The 19173-nt window shown below is 36.6% G+C and overlaps 1 protein-coding gene across 9 annotated transcripts in view; it reads left to right on the top strand.

Moving 5' to 3' along the window:
- The window catches only part of Gulp1 (GULP PTB domain containing engulfment adaptor 1), a 253795-nt gene that overhangs the window by 157720 nt on the left and 76902 nt on the right, over window positions 1–19173 (top strand). For all 9 annotated transcript variants that reach the window (XM_045147979.1, XM_045147982.1, XM_045147978.1 and 6 more), the window contains one exon: window positions 5435–5496. In XM_045147979.1, coding sequence (XP_045003914.1) covers window positions 5435–5496 — 62 coding nt within the window. The remainder of the gene's footprint in view (window positions 1–5434; window positions 5497–19173) is intronic.

Below are 19173 nucleotides of genomic sequence, written 5' to 3'. Positions count from 1 at the left end.
TGGAAGGAACTCTGTAGTGAAGTCACAGAGGTTCTGTCCTTTTTAGCCTACTACCAGTGAACTGAGAAAAAGATGCTGAAATTAAGCCATTCAAATTTATTGTTTATTTAAGGCAGGAAGAGGTACCTGGCAAAGGTAGAATTACAGATGCTTAAGTGTAAGGAGTAACAAAACAACTGAGTCAACTTTGGCCTTTTAATTAGATATTGCTAATTGCCAGACAGAGGTTCAGAAAAACATAATTAATTTGTTATTTTCATACAGTATTGTTAATTTGAAGTTATTTCTTAAGTGTTGTATGGGGGGAAATGCCCAATGTTAATATTAAGCATTAGACTATCTAATATCTCAGTAATCTAGAGTCTGGAACCAGTGGATAGCATTCTTTATTCTACTCTTGCTTTTAGGTACGACACACATTCTTTCTGAAAGGAGTCAGGGGTGAAATAACCCATTTTATACGGCAAGATAGGAGAGCAAAGCTGGAACCTGGCATGCTGTTAGCGACAACATTCATTGATTGACGGCTGCTTTTAAGTCATGGGGCTTAGTTTAATGAAGGACAAATAGGGATAGATTATAAGATCATTGATTTAATATAGGAAAAATGCAATCCAATAGAACCCTGTAAAAGTACAATAGATTTACCAAATTAACTAAATTCTATCAGTGAAGTGAGAAGTGTTCAAATACTTGAATGTGGACCTGAAGACTAATGCCTTCTTAGACATTTAGATAATGTGACCTTGAAGTCATTTGTCAAGGCTATGAAGCTAGAACTATGTTGTTTTACTTATATTCTGCATAAAAGGAAGCAAATAACATTTTTTTTTTTTTACAATTTAGAGTTCGCTTATGATTTCACACATAAAGGGACATGTTTTCTTTTAGTAGTAACAAGTACTAGAAACCAGGCTTTGACATTGTGAAGTATTTCTAATACAATAATAGAACCCATCCATCACAACTCATTACATATTTACTTTATAATGACTTATTTTGAAAATGAGGTCCATGAGACCTTTTGGTGTGTGTGTGTGCGCATGTGTGTGCGTGCATGCGTGTGTGTGTATGTGTGTGTGTGTAACCACATCTGCCTATAATTCTGTTTCTAAATGTTTTGTGGTTGAAGCTGCACATATTGAATTTAGTATTTATTTGAAGGAGATTAAAGTGATGTTTCCTAGACATATCCCAGGGAGTACATGATAATACATTTGACTAGGATTAGTATGCAGAGATTTTACATCTGCTTTTTTGTTGTTGTTGTTGTTTATAGTAGGAGTACACAATCAGAAACAGTGTGAAATCCTGGTTTGCTTCCTTCTTTTTAAGCTGTTTATATCTTCAATTCTCTTTTGACCTTATTTATTTTCAGAATCAGGAAAGTACTCATCATGCATTTTGCTCCACCTCCACAATTGAGGTTTATACCAGGAGCTTTATTTTGACCACCATTTCTGATTTATGTATTGAAGGAAAAGCTTTTAAAGCTCTGCTTGTGGTATTCACCAATAGAACTATTTCAATGAGTTTTAGTTTGACAGAGAAAAGCAGAATTTTATGAGAGAAGTTATATATCTTGACATCTGGAGCCATAATCATATCCTGAGTTAATATATACTTCAGTTGTTACTTTCATAACTAGTATCATTGTATACTGCATAACATATTTTATTTATTATTTAATTTATTTTTGTGTGTTTGTGTGTACGCAAAAGTGCTTAACTTTGTCTCTTTTATTTTGTTTTATTTTTAATATTTTATTTATTTATCTGAGAGAGAGAAAGAGGCAGATACAGAGAGAGAGAAAAAGAGAGAGAGAGAGAGAAAAGAATGGATACTCCAGGGCCTCTAGCCGCTGCAAGCAAACTCTAGAAGCATGTGCCACCTTGTGTATCTGGTTTTACATGGGATCTGAGGAATTGAACCTGGGTTCTTAGGCTTCACAGGCAAGCACCTTAACTGCTCATTAGGCCATTTCTCCAGTACTGTTGGGTTTTATTTAAGAGCATACTTTGTATGGATCCATTATGTGTTGGTGCCATCATTTCCCTCCTTCTTGCACCCATTCCACTGGTGCCCTCCTCAGGGTGGTTGCTGGTATTCCCCATGGGGTTGTGAGTTATGCCTTCTGGGAGCAGCAGTCAGTTACGGGGGGGCGGGGGAGGCATTGCCCTTGGCAATGAAACCCCAACCTGTGACTCTTGAAATCTTTCTGCCCCCTCTTGTGCATTAGTCCCTGAGCCTTGGTGAATGTATCCTCAGTGTCTGTCTCATTCACCCTGGTGCTGATTATTACGCTCACCATGGAAGCATCTCTCTTGCCCATTACCCCATTCTCTGTGGTTTCACATGGGCCTTGGCTAAAATCTGAAGGGTGATTTAACTCCTTGGGCATTGCTGCCTTCTGAAAAAGAAAAGCAGATTTTCTAATAGAAAATAAAGTCATCATAGGTTATGTTGGATAAGCATTATTAATTTAGTGAAATTTTGGTGGATGTAGGCCATCTTTTAGCCAAAGACTAGTGGAGACTTGGCATTGGAGAGCAAAATCTTTGTCTCCATAGGGTTCTGACCTAGTTCCCAGTTCCAGATATGGGTTCCTTTCCACTGAGCAACTTTCTTGCCCAATAAGGAAGCTTCAGTTACCCAGCAAGGTCATGTGCCACCATTGCACTGGTGTTTACTTCTTGTCAGGCTTGTTGCTTCTGGGTAGTGTAGTCCCCTGCTTGCTCAGACTTTTGTTGCCCACTTTCCCCCAGGAGCTCATGTAGCACATTCTAACACTACACAGGCTAATTCTCTGGGGACTGGCTCTCTTCTGAATTCCAATCAGGTATCTCTGTGTTCTGTATTGGCAACATGGTGTCTTCAGAAATAAGGTCTACATTTTACTCATGGATGGAATCAAGTGTGTTGACAGAAGCCTGTCTTGTATTGGGGACCACATAGGTCTCTCTAGTCAATAGGTCAGTATGAGTAGCACTGATTTCTAGAACTGGAAATTATAGGCCAGAGCCAACTTTTTGTTTATTATTATTAACAAGATGTTTCATATGGATATGTCATGTATTGGTACTCTCTTTTCCCTCGCTCCTGCCCCCATTCTTTGGGGAACGCTCCTCAGTAAGGTTGAAGGTATTCCCCATGGGGTTGTGGTTTACGCGTTGTGTAATCAGTAGTCAGTTTTTTTGAGAGTTGGGAATGCCTCTGGGGATGATATCTCAACCTGCGGCTCTTACAATCTTTCTGCCCCCTCTTCTGCAAAATTCCCTGATGCATGGTGGGTAAGTTTTAAGTCTAATTCAGTGAGGAGTTCTTAGGAGCTTCTGAATTTCTGCTTTGGGGTAGGTGTTTAATATCCTTAGGGTCTGTCTCCTTCACCGTGGTGCTGATTGTCAAGAAACAGCATGGAAGCTGCACTCTTGCTTATCTCCCCAATTTGTGGATTCAACTGTGACTTGGATGAAGTGTGAGGGGCAGTTTATCTCCTCTGGTCTTGCTACCTTCTTAAAAAGAAGATATATTCTCCAACAGAGAGTGAAGTAAGCACAGTTTAAATGGGATAAGCATTATTAATCTAGGGAGAAATTGATGGTTGTAACCCCTCTTTTATCCAAAGACAAGTGAGAGCTTGAAACTAGGAAACATAATTTTTGTCTCCATAGGATTCTGATCTTATTCCCACTTTCAAATATGGGTTCCCTTTTACACTGTGTGGATCTCTTAGCCAATCATAAAACTATTGGTTACCTACTGAGGCTGTTGTGCCACTATTGCACTGGCATGTACATCATGTCAGGGTGTTTGTTTCTGTGTAAGTTAGACTTCTGTTTGGTCAGACTATTATTGGCCATTTTCCCCGAGTAGCTCATGTAGCGCTTTTCAGCACTAGACAAACTGTCTGGGGACTGGCTTTCTTCTGAATTTAGCCATTTTTTCTCCTTGCTCTCTGTCAGAAGCATATGCTGTCTTCAACAATAGGGCCTTACTTTTGCATCAGGTGGATAATCAAGTGCTTAGACAGAAAGCTATCTTGATTTGGGGACCACATAGGTCTCTCCAATCAACAGTTCAATGTGGGTAGCAACCAATGTGGTACTAGAAGTTACAGGTCACAGACAGGAAATAAAATCTTTTAAGCTTAGGCTATATCCCACCTTCACCAGAACCCTACTTTTCAGTTGCTACCCTCTTACTCCTATTGAGGGTTTATATTTTAGGCTATCTCCAAGGATAAAAGTTTCTATGGTTTCAGCTTACTTGGGTTAAATTTGGTGTTCATTTCCTGTATCCTGTCCCCCTACTCCAAACCCTTCCATCCCTATTGTCTGGGCCTTGTGTTGCCTATCAGTTGTGACAGCAACTCTAGCAGGTCCAGGTTAGGAACTGCAGATAAGTGAGACCATGTGGTGTTTGTCTTTCTGTGATTATGTGAGTTCGCGGAGTGTGATCTATTCCAAGTCTGTCCATTCTTTCTACAAACTTCATTGTATCATTTTTACTTACTGCTGAGAAGAATTCCATTGTGTCAATGTAGTATAACCTTGCTATTCATTCATCCAATGATGGACCCCTGGGTTGATTCCAGTTCTTAGCTATTATGAATTGTGCAGCTATAAACATGGATGAGTAAATATCTCTGTACTGAACTGTGAAGCATTCATGATCAATGCCCAGGGAGGGAATAATTGATTTAGTTTGTAGTTCTATATTCATCTTTTTCAGCAATCTCCATATTGATTTTCATAGTGGTTGTATAAATTTGCATTCCTGCCAAGAGTGAATGAAGGTTCCTTTCTCCCAACATCTTCACCAATATTTGTTATTGTTGGATTTTTAATGATTCCCATCCTGTGAATTCTATAGCCCCATGTTTGACTTGCCAGATCCCATGTATGCCACACTCACAAGGTGACACCTCTGCAAGTTTGTGCATGCACACAAGGTGGTACATGGGTACAAAGCTCGAATGAGTGGCATTTAAATATCTTCAATAATATATTTGTCATTATATATATCCCATAGATGTTAGTTTTACACAGTAACTTAAAAATCAGTATAATTTTTATTATCTGAACACTTAAAATAAGCACTAGACTTTGTGGTATATGCCTATAATCCTAGTAATAAAAGGACTGAAGTAGGAGTATGGGAGGTTCAAGTCCAGCCTGAGGAGCATGATAAGTTCCAGATCTGACTGGGCAATAACACTTTATTCAATAAAGAGATAAATATAAATAGGAACTTTTCATACTAAGATAGGAATACCATGTTTTCCAGTTGCATTGTTGTCTTGTTTCTTAATTCAGGAAAATAATATTGTAATTGGATGTTCTTACTCATCTGAGATTCCCTTAAAGTGCTGCTGTAAGGATATGATGCTGTAGACTCTGGAGTTTAATTTAATGCTGTATTTTCTTTGTTGCAGACAAAACATGGATGCATACTCCTGAAGCCTTATCAAAACATTACATTCCCTATAATGCAAAGGTAAAAATAGCTCATAGAATATTATTTAAATTAATTGTTCATGTTATTAATTAGTAATTATTATTATTCCTAGAAAACTGCCTATGCATTTCCTAATGACTAGTGATAAAAATTACATAAGTAAGTAGTGTACAGTAGGATAAGGAGTTTTACTCTCCAAATAAAAAGGTCCTTTAAAAAATATCCATTTTAGTTTCTGTTTAAATCATGTAGTTTATGCATCCACTTTTAATGTGAGTTGGATTGTTGTTAAAAAGTATTTGCAATGTTATTTCCTATGGGAAACTGGAAACTAACAATTTACCTTCTTTTTAAAAGCACTGTAATGTTACGCTAAACAGACTAGAAATAAAAACTAATATATGAACTGAAAAAATGAGGCACAATTTTAATAAATGCAGTTGTCATCCAAAAAAATAAACAAATAAAACTTAAAGTATAAAAATTAGGAAAACTGCATTTTTGTTATTCATTGTTAGACTTGTTTTGTTTTAATAAAGAAAAACAATCTATATCCTGAATTTTAAAAATGCATTTGTTTTTGGAATGTGTAAAAAGTGAATGAGTATAATTTATAAACCAGATATTAAAAACAGGTGCTATTCATAGTTAGCCTCAAAGCAAAGTATATATCAGAGAAATCTGAGTTAAAAATTTGATGTGGCAAAAGTGAATTAAAGAGTTGGGTTTCTGAATAAAAATCAAAGTTGAATAGCTGAATTGGAGACAGCATGAAATGAATAGGAAACTATAGTATTTTTTGAAGAGAATTGAGGGGTCTGTGGGCTCCTTAACGCATCTCTGGGATATAAAAAGATTAGACTTCTGTATTGTTTTAGGAAAAGTAAAACACATTATTGAACGGAATACCTGTGTTTGTTAGCAAGAATCCTGTGCAGTGCTGGTGTGTATCTGAATCAGCGGAAAGAAAAAGGAAAGGTGGTGAAAAGAAATGTCTCCCCAACCCTTGCTCAGCAGCAGGATTTATAGGGTGTATTAAGTATGTATTTTCCTGCTGAGTTCATGGAAAAGAAGGTGCACTAAAATATTTTCTATGTCAAGCACAATTTCTTGAAATTCCTGTAATGATTCATTATCAAGGTTTATTATGAAGTTATATAACCAATGAAAATTCAGATTTTTTTTCTTCAATGTTTTTTATCAAATGAAATCCTCTGAAAACCTATTGTTATTGTTATTTTCTGTTGTATGTTCAGGTTTTCATAATCAGAGTATAATTATATACTTCAAGTGAAACCACCAAAGGTTCTTTGATTTTATGTAATTTAAATATGTCATATTGAAAAACTGGTTTGCAAATTTTTGGAAGATTCTATAATAATCCAAACTCTCTTTTACTTTAGTACTGTGGTTTAATGTGGCATGAAGATCTGTTTGTTGAAAGTGATAAGTCGCCAGTACTAAATCACAGGTTCATAACTGTAAGACATCTAACATTAATTAATAGGTACAGAAACACCTTCTCAGAATGAGTTCTGCAATTTGCAGAAAATGAGGTTAGGTTAATTAGGTTGGCTTTGTTTTTTTTCATTTGGTTTCATCTGAGAATGTAGCAAATTACATTAAAACAACTTGAAGAACTCTTTCTAGATTCCCTTCTTTATGGCACTTTGCAAATTGACATTATTGTAGCCCTATTTGAAGATGTATATCCCTTGTTAGAGTGTATGCTGCAGGAAAGCCAAATCCATTTTAACAGGAAGTAGGTCCTCATAGGACAAAAAACAGACTGTAGATCCCTAAATAAGGTTGCCAGTAATTTTTTACTACAGTTGTTATAAATATGAGAACTACATGAAATCTTAGAACAACTATTGAAATAAAATAAACAAAGAACACCTAAAATATTAGCAGTCATTCTTGCTTTTTATTTTCCATAGAAATTATCAAAGTGACAGTCATATACGCCCCTCTCTCTTGCTCACTCTCTCTCTGTCTTTCACACACATACACACACACACACAATGAATTTATGCAGAGCATTATACTAACAAGATACCAAAATAGTTCAATTTCACTCATTCTTAATGGACATTAGGATATCTTACTTTTAAACATGGGTTCTGTTAATATTTTTGTGATAATCCAGTATGGCAAGTAGCAATGCTATCATTATTATATTTAACTAATGATGAAAGAATTTAAATTAATTAAAACTAATGCTGATGTTTTCTGGCCGTTGGCTCATTTATCAGATCCCTGTAATGCACAAGGCACTGTTGCTGAAGCTGTTCTGCATGCTGAGACACTTCATGGCTCTGTAGAGCATTGCTCATATTCCAGTTGGATTTATTGCCATAAACTTAATAGCCAGAATCAGAGCTGCCCTCTGCTATCTAAATGACATAGAAAGAGCTGGAGCCAGAGACTTGTGAGTCATTTCTGTGAGGTAGCATTCCTAGGAGTTAAAACAAGGGCAGAGTGCCACCTCCTGCTGACCGTCAATATGTGATAAGGCACAAACTGAACACAGTAAGAGTTGAGTTGCGTTCACTACTAAAAAATGTTGAAATACTTTATCCACTAAAGATCCATCCAAGAGGCTGGAGAGATGGCTTAGCAGTTAAGCGCTTGCCTGTGAAGCCTAAGGACCCCGTTCGAGGCTAGATTCCCCAGGACGCACATTAGCCAGATGCATAAGGGTGCACACGCATCTGGAGTTCATCTGAAGTGGATGGAGGCCCTGGCACACCCATTCTCTCTCTCTGTATCTGCCTCTTTCTCTCTGTGTCTGTCACTCAAATAAATAAATAAAGATAATAAATAAAAAAAAATTAAAGATTCCATTCAAGAAATGGAACCTGAGGTGGGGGGGGGGGAATGGAGCTGGTAGGATGTTCACTTGTGTGGATTACACATTTGTTGGGAGCTGAATAGACAAGCCTGAAATTCACCTGTTGGGCCATCAGAATGAGCAGGCTGGAACTGACCCTACAAGCCTCTGCTGGAGTTTCATTTTTCCCCAGAAAACATCAAGTCTGTCTCACTTCTGTTCCCAGAACTTTTTTGCGTACTTAAGTCAGACCTTTCCAGGTTAATTGGAATGACTGCTTAAACGTGTGTGTCACGACTACAAAATAATGTCCTAGTAACACGTACATTAGAAGTTGATGGAATGTGGATACTGTAACTTGACCATGTTTACACACAAAACCAAACAGCACAGGTATAATGATAGGCAAGGCTATAGACGGGAAATCGATAAAGCTTCAATGGCAGAAGAAATAGTTTGGTTGTGAACACATCTATCAGGATTTTTTTTTTGGGGGGGGGATAGGATTTTTTTTTTTTCTTGGTTTGTTGAGGTAGGGTCACACTCTGGCCCAGGGTAAACTTGAATTGACTATGAACTCTCAGTGTGACCAGTATGACCTAGAACTCACATTGATCCTCCTACCCCTGCCTCCCAAATGTTACCATGTGCAGCTCTTCAATCAGGATTTTAAGAAAATAAATTTACAATGAAATAAAAGTTTATTTTTATTCACTGGGAGATGGCATTGTCTCCTAGGAAGTATACTGGACATTAGATAATGCATGTATTTGGGCTGGAGAGACAGCTTAGCCGTTAAGCGCTTGCCTGTGAAGCCTAAGGACCCTGGTTCAAGGCTTGATTTCCCAGGACCCACATTAGCCAGATGCACAAGGGGGCACATGCGTCTGGAGTTGATTTGCAGTGGCTGGAGGCCCTGGCATGCCCATTTTCTCCCTCCCTCCCTCTCTCTCTCTCTCTCTCTCTATCTGCCTCTTTCTTTCTCTGTCTGTTGCTCTCAAATAAATAAAAATGAACAACAACAACAAAAAATTTTAAAAAATAAAATGCATGTATTCTGCAAAATAAAGGTGTTGCAAGCCTTCACAACAAATAACTAATGCAGCATAGGAACAGTTCCTATGTAGAGAACAGCACATGTCTGTTTTCATCTTGGCTAGAAGAACGTAAGAGTCCCCTTATTTCATTCACTTTTGACATGAGCTGATTAAAACTTAAGGAGATAAATTTAACAGAACTGTTTTAAGAATGATAATTCTCTCCTGGAAAAGTAATATGATTACATTATGTTGAGGCATCTTCAGTTTTAAAGTAATGGTTTTCTATTTCAGTATTCCAGGCTCTTTAATTTCTTTTAAGGACACATTTTAGTTCTGCCTTCTTTTATTTTGTACAATACTAGTTTCCAAAACTAATATTTTCTATGTATAGTATAAACATTCCAGATCATATGTAGATACAAAATAATAGATAGCTTTACATGAGTATCAGTCTGTGTGGGGTTTGTTTATTGTAACTTTTAAATGTACTATAAGAGCTTTATGTTTGTAGGAAATTTCTCATATTATCCTTTCTACTTGGTAGTAATGTCTTCCATCCATAGGTTATAACCTATGAAAAATTTGTGTATGAAATCCATGCAGTTGATCATAAGAAGCCTGTATTTAAAGAAGTAAAATAAAATACAGAAGGAAGTGAATATTCACAGTACATGTAGTTCATTGCACTTGTTTTCTCCAACAGGCTTGCAGTACAGAGGGTTTGCAAGCCTCTTTCTTTCATTGCTAACCCAGTGTTCAACAGAACCAGATTTATGGATGATGTGGATGTAATGAATTTTCAATCATAAAACAATAAGAGACAGAGCTGCTAATAGCAGCTGTTACATATTTAATAGAAGACAGGATTAATAAGTTTAGGTACATGGTCTCACTGAATGTGACCTTACAGTGTTTCCTGAAACATGCATATGTATACAGATTAATAGAAAAATACAGTCATAATTAAATATTCACTTGTTCCTCTTTATATTTTATTTAGACATATTCCTCTGCCTTACACAAGGGCCTGACCTAGACAATGAGAATTGATTACAAAACCGAATAAAAGAGTCTATTCTCTCCCCTTCCCTTCCCTTCTCTTCTTTTCTCTTCTCTTTTTCTTCCCTTCTCATCCTCTCTTCCCCTCTGCTTCTACCCCTTTCCTTCCATACCCTTATCCCTGCCCCTTTCCTTCCCTCTTCCCTTTGTCCTTCCCTGTACAGTGTTTTAAGACAAGGTCTCACTATTTATCCTAGGCATGCCTCAACCTTACCATCCAAGTCCTAGGATGACATAAGTTAGCCACTGTGCTTGAGTCCAGACAACTTTTTAACCAGAATTGTCTATAAGGTGGCAAGGGTGTCAGCAGTAAGTAAGTAAGTCTAGGGCAGAGGTAACTGATCCTGGAAGAAGTGGAAGACCTGGAGAAGACAGCAGTGAGAATGCTGGTGCAGTTTGAAATTGAGCTGGTAGGACCTTCAGGTGGTGTGTGCATCAGCTTCCACCTACTATTACTGGAATATTAAGGCAGAAACTTTCAAAAGAAACCATGTGTAATGGAGGCTGTGGCATTTTCCATTTCCTCCAATTTCCCATGAAGAGTGCTAAGCTAGCTTTTCTGTAACAGTGGGACACTGGAAAATTTTTACTCTCATCAATTTATTATCCTGAGGGTATAATCACTTTCTAGATAAATAGTGACAATTGCTTTCTATAAAACATTTGTCAAATGTTTTACTTTATTTTGTTATATTTTATTTATTTATGAAAGAAAAGCATATGTACATACCAGGGACTCTTTATCGCTGCAAACAAACTCCAGACATGTGCCACTTTGTGCATCTGGATTTACATAGGTACTGGGAAATAGAACCTGGTCTGGCAGGCTTTCAAGCAAACACTTTTAATGTCTGAGATATCACCGCAGCCCAAAATGTTTTATTTTAAAAACTATAACTGCCCCTAAGAAGGCTAATATACTATTCCTTAACTTTTTATGAAATATCTAACGTTAGGATGTGTATGGAGATAGGACTGGAATACAGTTCTGTGAAAACACTTTCTAGCATTAGAAATGAGAGGTCTTATGTTCAGTCTCCACAAAGACATTATACATATGCAGATACACATATACATATTGGCATATAGAAAATATGGACTTAAGGAGATTAATTATTACATTATGGGATACCATGCATCAGTAAGGAGATTCAGCTTTCCTAATTTGAACATTACACAGCATATTTGTGTATCATAACATCACATGGTGCCCCATATATATATATAGCATTTTAAGTGCCAATTAAAAATATGTTAAAAGATAGTTACAAAGTTATTGTCCCTTGCTACAGTGATTAGAACATCCTATCAAGCTCCTAAACTATCTTGGTTCAAATTTCTACTTCTTAGCTCATATTTGAGTGTTTAATCTTTGAATTAGCTCTTTTCATATGTAAAATGAGATTAGCAATTGATACGTTCTTGCTGATTTCCAATAGGATTTAAGTGAACACACATACATACATACATACATATATTCAAAACTGTTCTATTTGGAACTACTATGTCAAGAATGTTTTATTAAGAGTTTAGAAAATGTTTATTTAAGAGAGAGACAAAGGGAGGGATGGAGGGAAGAGGGAGGGGGGAGGGAGGGAGGGAGGGAGGGAGAGAAAGAGAGAGAGAGAGAGAGAGGGAGGGAGGGAGGGAGGGAGGGAGGGAGGGAGGGAGGGAGGGAGGGAGGGAGGGGGAGAGAATGGGCACACCAGGGTATCTAGCCACTTTAAATATGTTCTAGACACATGTGCCACCTTGTGCATCTGGTTTACATGGGTACTAGGTAACTGAACCTGAGTCCTTAGGCTTCAAAAGCATTCACCTTATTGCTAAGCTATCTCTACAACCCTTATCATGTTTTCTTTTTTAAAAAAGATTTTATTTATTTGTTATGAATTTATTTTAAAACCTTTTTCCATAAACAATTTTCTGTCATCTTGAGTTGCCACTAGTTTTCCATGAGAGTGGTTTAGTGTTTGCACTGTTAACTGAAAAACGTAACAGTCATTTGAAATATATGTCAGTTATTTTATTTTTGTCTGTTTCCATCAGTAACTGTGACATCAGTCAAGGTCTGTGCAGCAAGGTCTGTGCAGTGGCCACTCTGAGAGTTTCAATGAGTAAAAAATTTCATTTTCTGCAGGCATGGCAACAGAATGAAAGCTGCCACCCTGGCAGATTTACATATAAGAGAAAGATTTTACCATTAAAGAAAAGTACCATGGAGATTTTATATTCTATTATGTTGAGTTTTCAAGAACTGCCTTCTGAAACTAAAAGTTAATGTGAAAATTGTCCTAGTCTTAAAATCAAGTAAAGAAGCACAGGGAAGTGCATGCATACCTTCTTAAAATTGGGTAGGAAATAACAAGTTATGTTAATAATGAGAGAGGCTGTTACTACATTATATGACCTAATGTTTCTTAAATTAGGGTGAATAAGTAATAAATTACACTTTAATGAAATAATAATATTGATTTACAACTTAATTGAAAAAACCATCAGGTCTTAGGAATAAATGACTTTCACTGCTATATCAGAAAAGAGAAGAAAATGAACTGGGGAAAAAGCATTATTCAAATTGAACTCTGAAATCATTGACATCAGTCTATGGCATATCACTGGAAGCAGTGCATTGCTGATACACACAAAATGGTTTAGAATTCCAAACACCCAGGAAACGTACACATCACTTCATACTAGCAGTCAACACAATCATGTGTCACTCTTGCTAGCTGTAGATACACAGGTAGGTGGAATTTTGGGGGAAAAAAAAATAAAGAAAAGCTTAGCTGCATTCTCTAGTGGCGATTTCACTTATTCAAATATGAGATGTTAGTGAGAGCATAGGAATCAGAGTTTCTTAAAAAAAAAAAAAGCTTTGCATAAAGGATTTTTGTTTTTCACAGTAGGGTCTTGCTCTAGCCCAGGATGACCTGGAATTCACTATGCAGTCTCAGGGTGCCCTTGAACTCATAGTGATCCTACTACCTCTGCCTCTTGAGCACTGGGATTAAAGGCCTGTGCCACCATGCCTGGCTTGCATAAAGGTTTTCTTTTCTTTTCTTTTCTTTTTTTTTTTAAAGGAGTTATCTTAGATTTTAGAATTGTGCTTCAATAATGCTAATACATGCAATTTATATTCATTTTGAAGAACTAGCATGTAAGTGAAATGTTAACTGTCATTTTCTCCAGTGAGAAACTAATATATTCTGTAATGCTTCTAGGTAATTCTGCTCCTGTAGTCCTGTGATGTGTTCTTTTATGCGTCAAGGCAGCACTGGTACATATTTAAGTACAAAGTAGAAGTCTACAAAATATTATTTTCCCGAGTTGGTTTTTTTTTTTTTTTTGGGAGAAGCTGTGAAATACTTTCAAAACTAAAACTATGAAAACAAATTTAAAAAGAAAATAAAATAATGAAGTTTGTTGAATCATTATCTCTATGGTTATGGTTATAAACATGCAAGGATAAATGAAAAAGGAAACATGACAGTAAACCTTGAGACCTAGCTTCTCAGTTCTCGAGATGAGTTTGGAGGACCAATGTAATTTCTGAAAAATATATGCCTCTTTTAAAGAGGTTGCTCAGTCCCTCTGCCTCAACCGAGTTTTCTCACAGAGTTGAGGTACTTATTGAACATAATTTTAAAGGTCATTGTCATACACTACTGTTTTGCATATGAGAATGTTCTGAAAAATGTACAATGCTGCTAGAAATTATTGAATACAAACTGGACACTTCATATCACTGTAACATTTCACTATGGTATTACTTTGTTTTTGTTTTTTAAAAAATTATTGTCATTTACTTGAAAGCAAAGAGGACCAAGAGAGGCAGAGTGGGCACACCAGGGCCTCCAGCCCCTGCGAATGAACTCAAGCAGCATGTGCCACTTTATGTGACACACATTTTTTGGGAGTTAGGGAATGGAACTCAGATTGTCAGACTTTCCAGGCAAGTGCTTTAACCACTAAGCCCATTACTTTATTTTTTTTAAGGCATTACATAGGTACAGTTTCAAAGACATCTGTGTTGAAATGGACTTCAGACTCATAATTTCAATCCTATCATTCTATTAATAAAGTAACCTGAAGTCCACAGAACTTAAGAGATTTGTCTAAGTCAATAGAGGACAATAGTAGAAAATTAGTTGTAGAATTATGTCTCCTCTTCAATCATCAGGTTTTTGGTGTTCTTTTTTAGGCTTTCACTGTCACCCAGGCTGACCTGGACTTGACATGTAGTCTGAGGGTGGCATAGAATTCAAGGCAATTCTCCTACTTCTGCCTCCCAAGTGCTGGTATTAAAGGTGTGTTGCCACCATGCCTAGCCTCAGTTTTCTTTTTATTGCAATGTACTATTTCCAGATTTATTTATTTATTTATTTATTTATATTAGTTTTGTACTCACTGAATACAGTCAAGTTGGTACCATTGTTAGCCTGCTCCCTGACCATCCCCCTCCACAGGGACCCTCCTTGTTGTGGAATATGGGTCGTGCTTTGTGGGGTTAGCCATCAGTTATGAATAGGAGGCAATGTCTCTGTGTATTATGACCTTCTTCTGCAAATTTCCCTAAGCCATGTTGGGTTCATTTTAGGTCTGCTTCAGTGATGAGGTCTTGGGAGCCTCTGCCTCTCTGGATATTTGGTTTTGTATGAATTGATTGTTCTCTGTGTGTATCTCCTTTACCCTTGTGCTGGTACCAGGTCCACCAAGTAAAAAGCACTCTTGCTTGTTTCCCCAATTATTCTTAGTTTCATCTGGAGCCCTTTTGAGGTTTGATGGTATGGTTCTTTCCTTAGGATCTGTGTCTATCTGAAAAAAGATAAGCAAATTCTCCAATGGAGAGTAAATTTAGCACCAGATAAATGGGATAACACTTTTTTTTTTTTTTTTGAGGAATGTAGTATTTATAGGCCCACTTGTAGCCCACAATTGGTGGCAGCTTGATAATGGGGAGAAAGCTCATTTTTCTTATTATTTCAGGTTTTAAAGAGTTTGCTGCTTAGCTGTGACAGGAGTTAGCTCATTGCAAAGTAGAAAATGTGTAGATGACTGCCCTTTCAATCTGTCACTTGTGGAGCCCTGCCCTCACTGTTAATTGATGCTTTGAACATCATTTAAGACCAGTCAGGTATTTACTCAAGTTGTGAATGATGTCAGCTGGCTAAATAAAGCTTCTACATTTATTTGCCACCCTGACAGTGAGGCCATACTATGTTGGCTTAAGTTTCCCTAACTCTGTTTTGTGTAATGACATGTCTATTAAAAAAAAAAAAAATCCCTCCATAAAATGCCTTGCTGTGATATCTGTTCCTAAATACCTTCTTCAACAGCACCATCTAGTTATAAATGAGGAATTGTGTGGTTAGATATATTCATAGTTTTGAATTTAGCTCTATGTCTTATAACATGAAAACTTGTTCATGAAAAAAAAAATATGTTTTGAAAATATCAAGAGCTCATTTGACCTCTGGTTGATTTGGTCAAGCAGTAGAATTCTGAAGGCTGAAATGAAAACTTAAGTATCTGAGCAGAATAGGGAAAAAATGAAAGATGTTTGTGACAGAGCAAAGGTTAGAAAGTGTTTATCATTTCAGGAGTATTTTTCATGAGAGGCTAAAATCATTGCATAGTAAATATAAGGAAACTAGCGAAGAGATGGGTATTTATTTTATTTAAGAAAAGATTTAGAAGAAATCTAAAATGAGAATAGAGATGAGGGAGTTTTTTTTTTTTTTTTTTTTTTTTTTGGTTTTTGTTTTTTTTTTTTTTTTTTGGTTTTTCGAGGTAGGGTCTCACTCTGATCCAGGCTGACCTGGAATTAACTCTGTAGTCTCAGGGTGGCCTTGAACTCATGGCGATCCTCCTACCTCTGCCTCCCGAGTGCTGGGATTAAAGGCATGTGCCACCACGCCTGGCTGAGATGAGGGAGTTATTGTGGAAGGAAAACTGTGACAGGAAACACCATGATGGAGAAAATAACTTGTATTTGAATGTAGAGTCAGCATCCTTGCAGGTTCTATGGTTTAATGCAGATACAGGAGGCCCTTTCTTGTGTGGACTTCATCAACAGAGAATGGAAAATATTTGGGGGAAAACTGAACTGAAGAGTTAGTGATTATACATTTTATTTTTTATTTTTTTGCTGTCAATCCCTAAATAATAAAGAATTATTTTACATGACATTTAGAATATTTTAGTAGTATATGTAATATTGGGGAAGATGTATGTAGGTAATATGCAAACCCAGCCTATTTCACATATCAAACCACCTGGCATTCATATCTGTGTTGGTCCTGGAGCCACTCTTCTACAGTTATCCAGAGATATCTGCATTGATTAGGAATACATTAATTGCCAAGCTTTCTCCTGGGGTTCTCTCTCTGTCTTCCCCTTTGTGGGTGTGAATTAAGGCAGCAGGCTCACATAAGGAACTCTGTGAAGACATTCCTACTGAAGGTGGCCTCATGTTTTAAGAGATATGTTAGAGGAAAACTATTTTTTATCCTTTAGGAAATGTACCCACCAAATAATGTCTTTCCTGCTTTTTAAAAAATTTTTATTCTAATCTTATGAATGATGGGAAACTTCATCTTCAGAGTAATTGTGTGTATATTTTACATGTAAGGATAATCCATTTTGTCCCAGTTGCTTCAATTTCTAGAAAAGTATTTAGCATTTTTTTTTTCTTCTTTTCTGTAGGAACCAAGTGGTTTGTCTTCTAAACTTTTAGATTGGTATTCAAGACAGTAAAGTGTCAGTCTTCTTCTCAGCCAGATACTATCAGAACACTCATTTCATAAACATTTGTGATAGCTAAGCAGTACAAAGAAAGGTTTCTGGAGAGGTAAAGATCTAATGCAATGCATATAAACATAGCCAGAGATGATATATTTTCTAGCAAAGGATGGAACATTGACAAGTCAGCTGTTTAAACTACTAGGTCATCAGTTGTTTTCTAAGAAAAAATAACTTCATTTCAGAAAATTATATAAGAGAACTATTAATATTTAAACAGTCTAAAAAGCACAGAAGATTTGGAATGGATATATTCTTTGCATCCTACCAGGAAGAAACAACCCAGTGTTAACATTTGTTTTTTAACATTTAGGTATTTTTTTTTCCTGTACTAATGTGCAACAATAACTATATTAATAAAAAATAACTTGAAACAGCATATAAGCAGCTCTTACCAGTATACTCTTGAAAACCTTGCACATGTCTCAATCCTCATAAACCACAATGAGAACAGGAATATTATTAGTTCTTATTCAGCTGTTAAACTGTAACAGTGAACAAATTGTAAATAGGAAAGTGAGGCAGAAGTTGAATGAATATAAGGAAGAGTCAGATTTATGAAAGAAGTTATAATGTACATGCTTTTTAAAATGAAAAACATTTAACTTTCACTGAATTTTTAACTTTAGAAATATAATGAATATGAATCCAGAGTTACTAATTGCAGATATGTATCTCTTTATGAAAATCAATATTAATTTCTAAAAGATTGCTCTAGGGTTAACGGAAAATGGTTTGGAAAATTATGAAGTATTTGATTTGCATTTCTCTTTTTGACAATATGCATATATGAACCATGAGTAAATTAGCCTACTTAAGCTTTACTCCCCCTATTTTTGTTGCTTATTTCTTTTTTCCTTCCCAGGAAAAGCCTCGATTATATATTGTTCTGAAATCATAATTTCAAATTGAAGTGGATTCAGCTCACCATTTCTTCACTTGCCACTTCTTATCTGTTTCTGAGATCTTTATTTAATCTTGGTTTTCTTTCTCTAAACACTTTCCCAAAAGAGATTGACTCCAACATTCTGTGGCATAACTGACATTACAGAATGTTACCTGTCATCTTTTGGTTCATTCTTCCCTTAGAACATGCACAGTCTCCCTCATTTTTCTGCCTAGAACAATATCTAAGTCTGCACCCTCCCCCTTAGAGGGATGCTGATACTTCATTCTTAAATTTGGTCACATAATGGCTATATTGCATCATTGCCCTACTTCATTTTGCTTTCTAGTATATAGTGTACCCTATTCTCCTGCAAACAACCTTTTTTCACTGTACAGGAAAATCCTTTTTACTCCTTTTGAATTGTCTTTGATTGGGACTATGCTATTTCTCCTAAATATCTTCCTTCCTTCCTCTATCCACAGGCCCTAGGCATTGTTATTCATATTCATGACTTAAATCACCATCCACATCTCACTGACTCCCCTATCCTCCCAGATTTCAGTCCTCAGCTCTAGCCTCACACATTACTCCTGTGAATACAGCCCTTCCACAATGCCTTTACCTAACAAAATACACGGACATGTCTCCAATAAGGCTCATGATACTTTTCAATAACCTTATTCCTCTTCCAATAATCTCTCCATCTTAGAAATGATACTGGTTTCCAGTGACAAGAACTGAGTCAGTGAATGTACTGGTTATATAAAAGCAAACCTCTTGGGAGTGCCATTTCTAGGGCAGCTCTTTTCAAACCATACTTGATGTTCATCATTATGAGCTCTTCACTTAAGTTTCCTTGAGTTACCTCAGATCTCATGCTGCTTGACAGCTCAGGCATTCTCAGTTTTCCATTATCACAGCTCTCTAACCTACTTATCTAAAAACTCAGATGCATTTTCCTGAATAGAATCTCATTGGGCCTGATCCTGGTAAATTTGATAGGGATTGATTGTGTGCCCCTTTTCCAGCCAAAGGTCTAAGGGAAGGGGAATGAACTTGTTGACTCAGCCCACATTGCTGAAGGTATGTCC

Source organism: Jaculus jaculus, chromosome 4, assembly GCF_020740685.1.
Source record: "Jaculus jaculus isolate mJacJac1 chromosome 4, mJacJac1.mat.Y.cur, whole genome shotgun sequence".
In the NCBI taxonomy this organism is placed as follows: domain Eukaryota; kingdom Metazoa; phylum Chordata; class Mammalia; order Rodentia; family Dipodidae; genus Jaculus; species Jaculus jaculus.
This window is presented reverse-complemented; position numbering and strand designations above follow the sequence as displayed.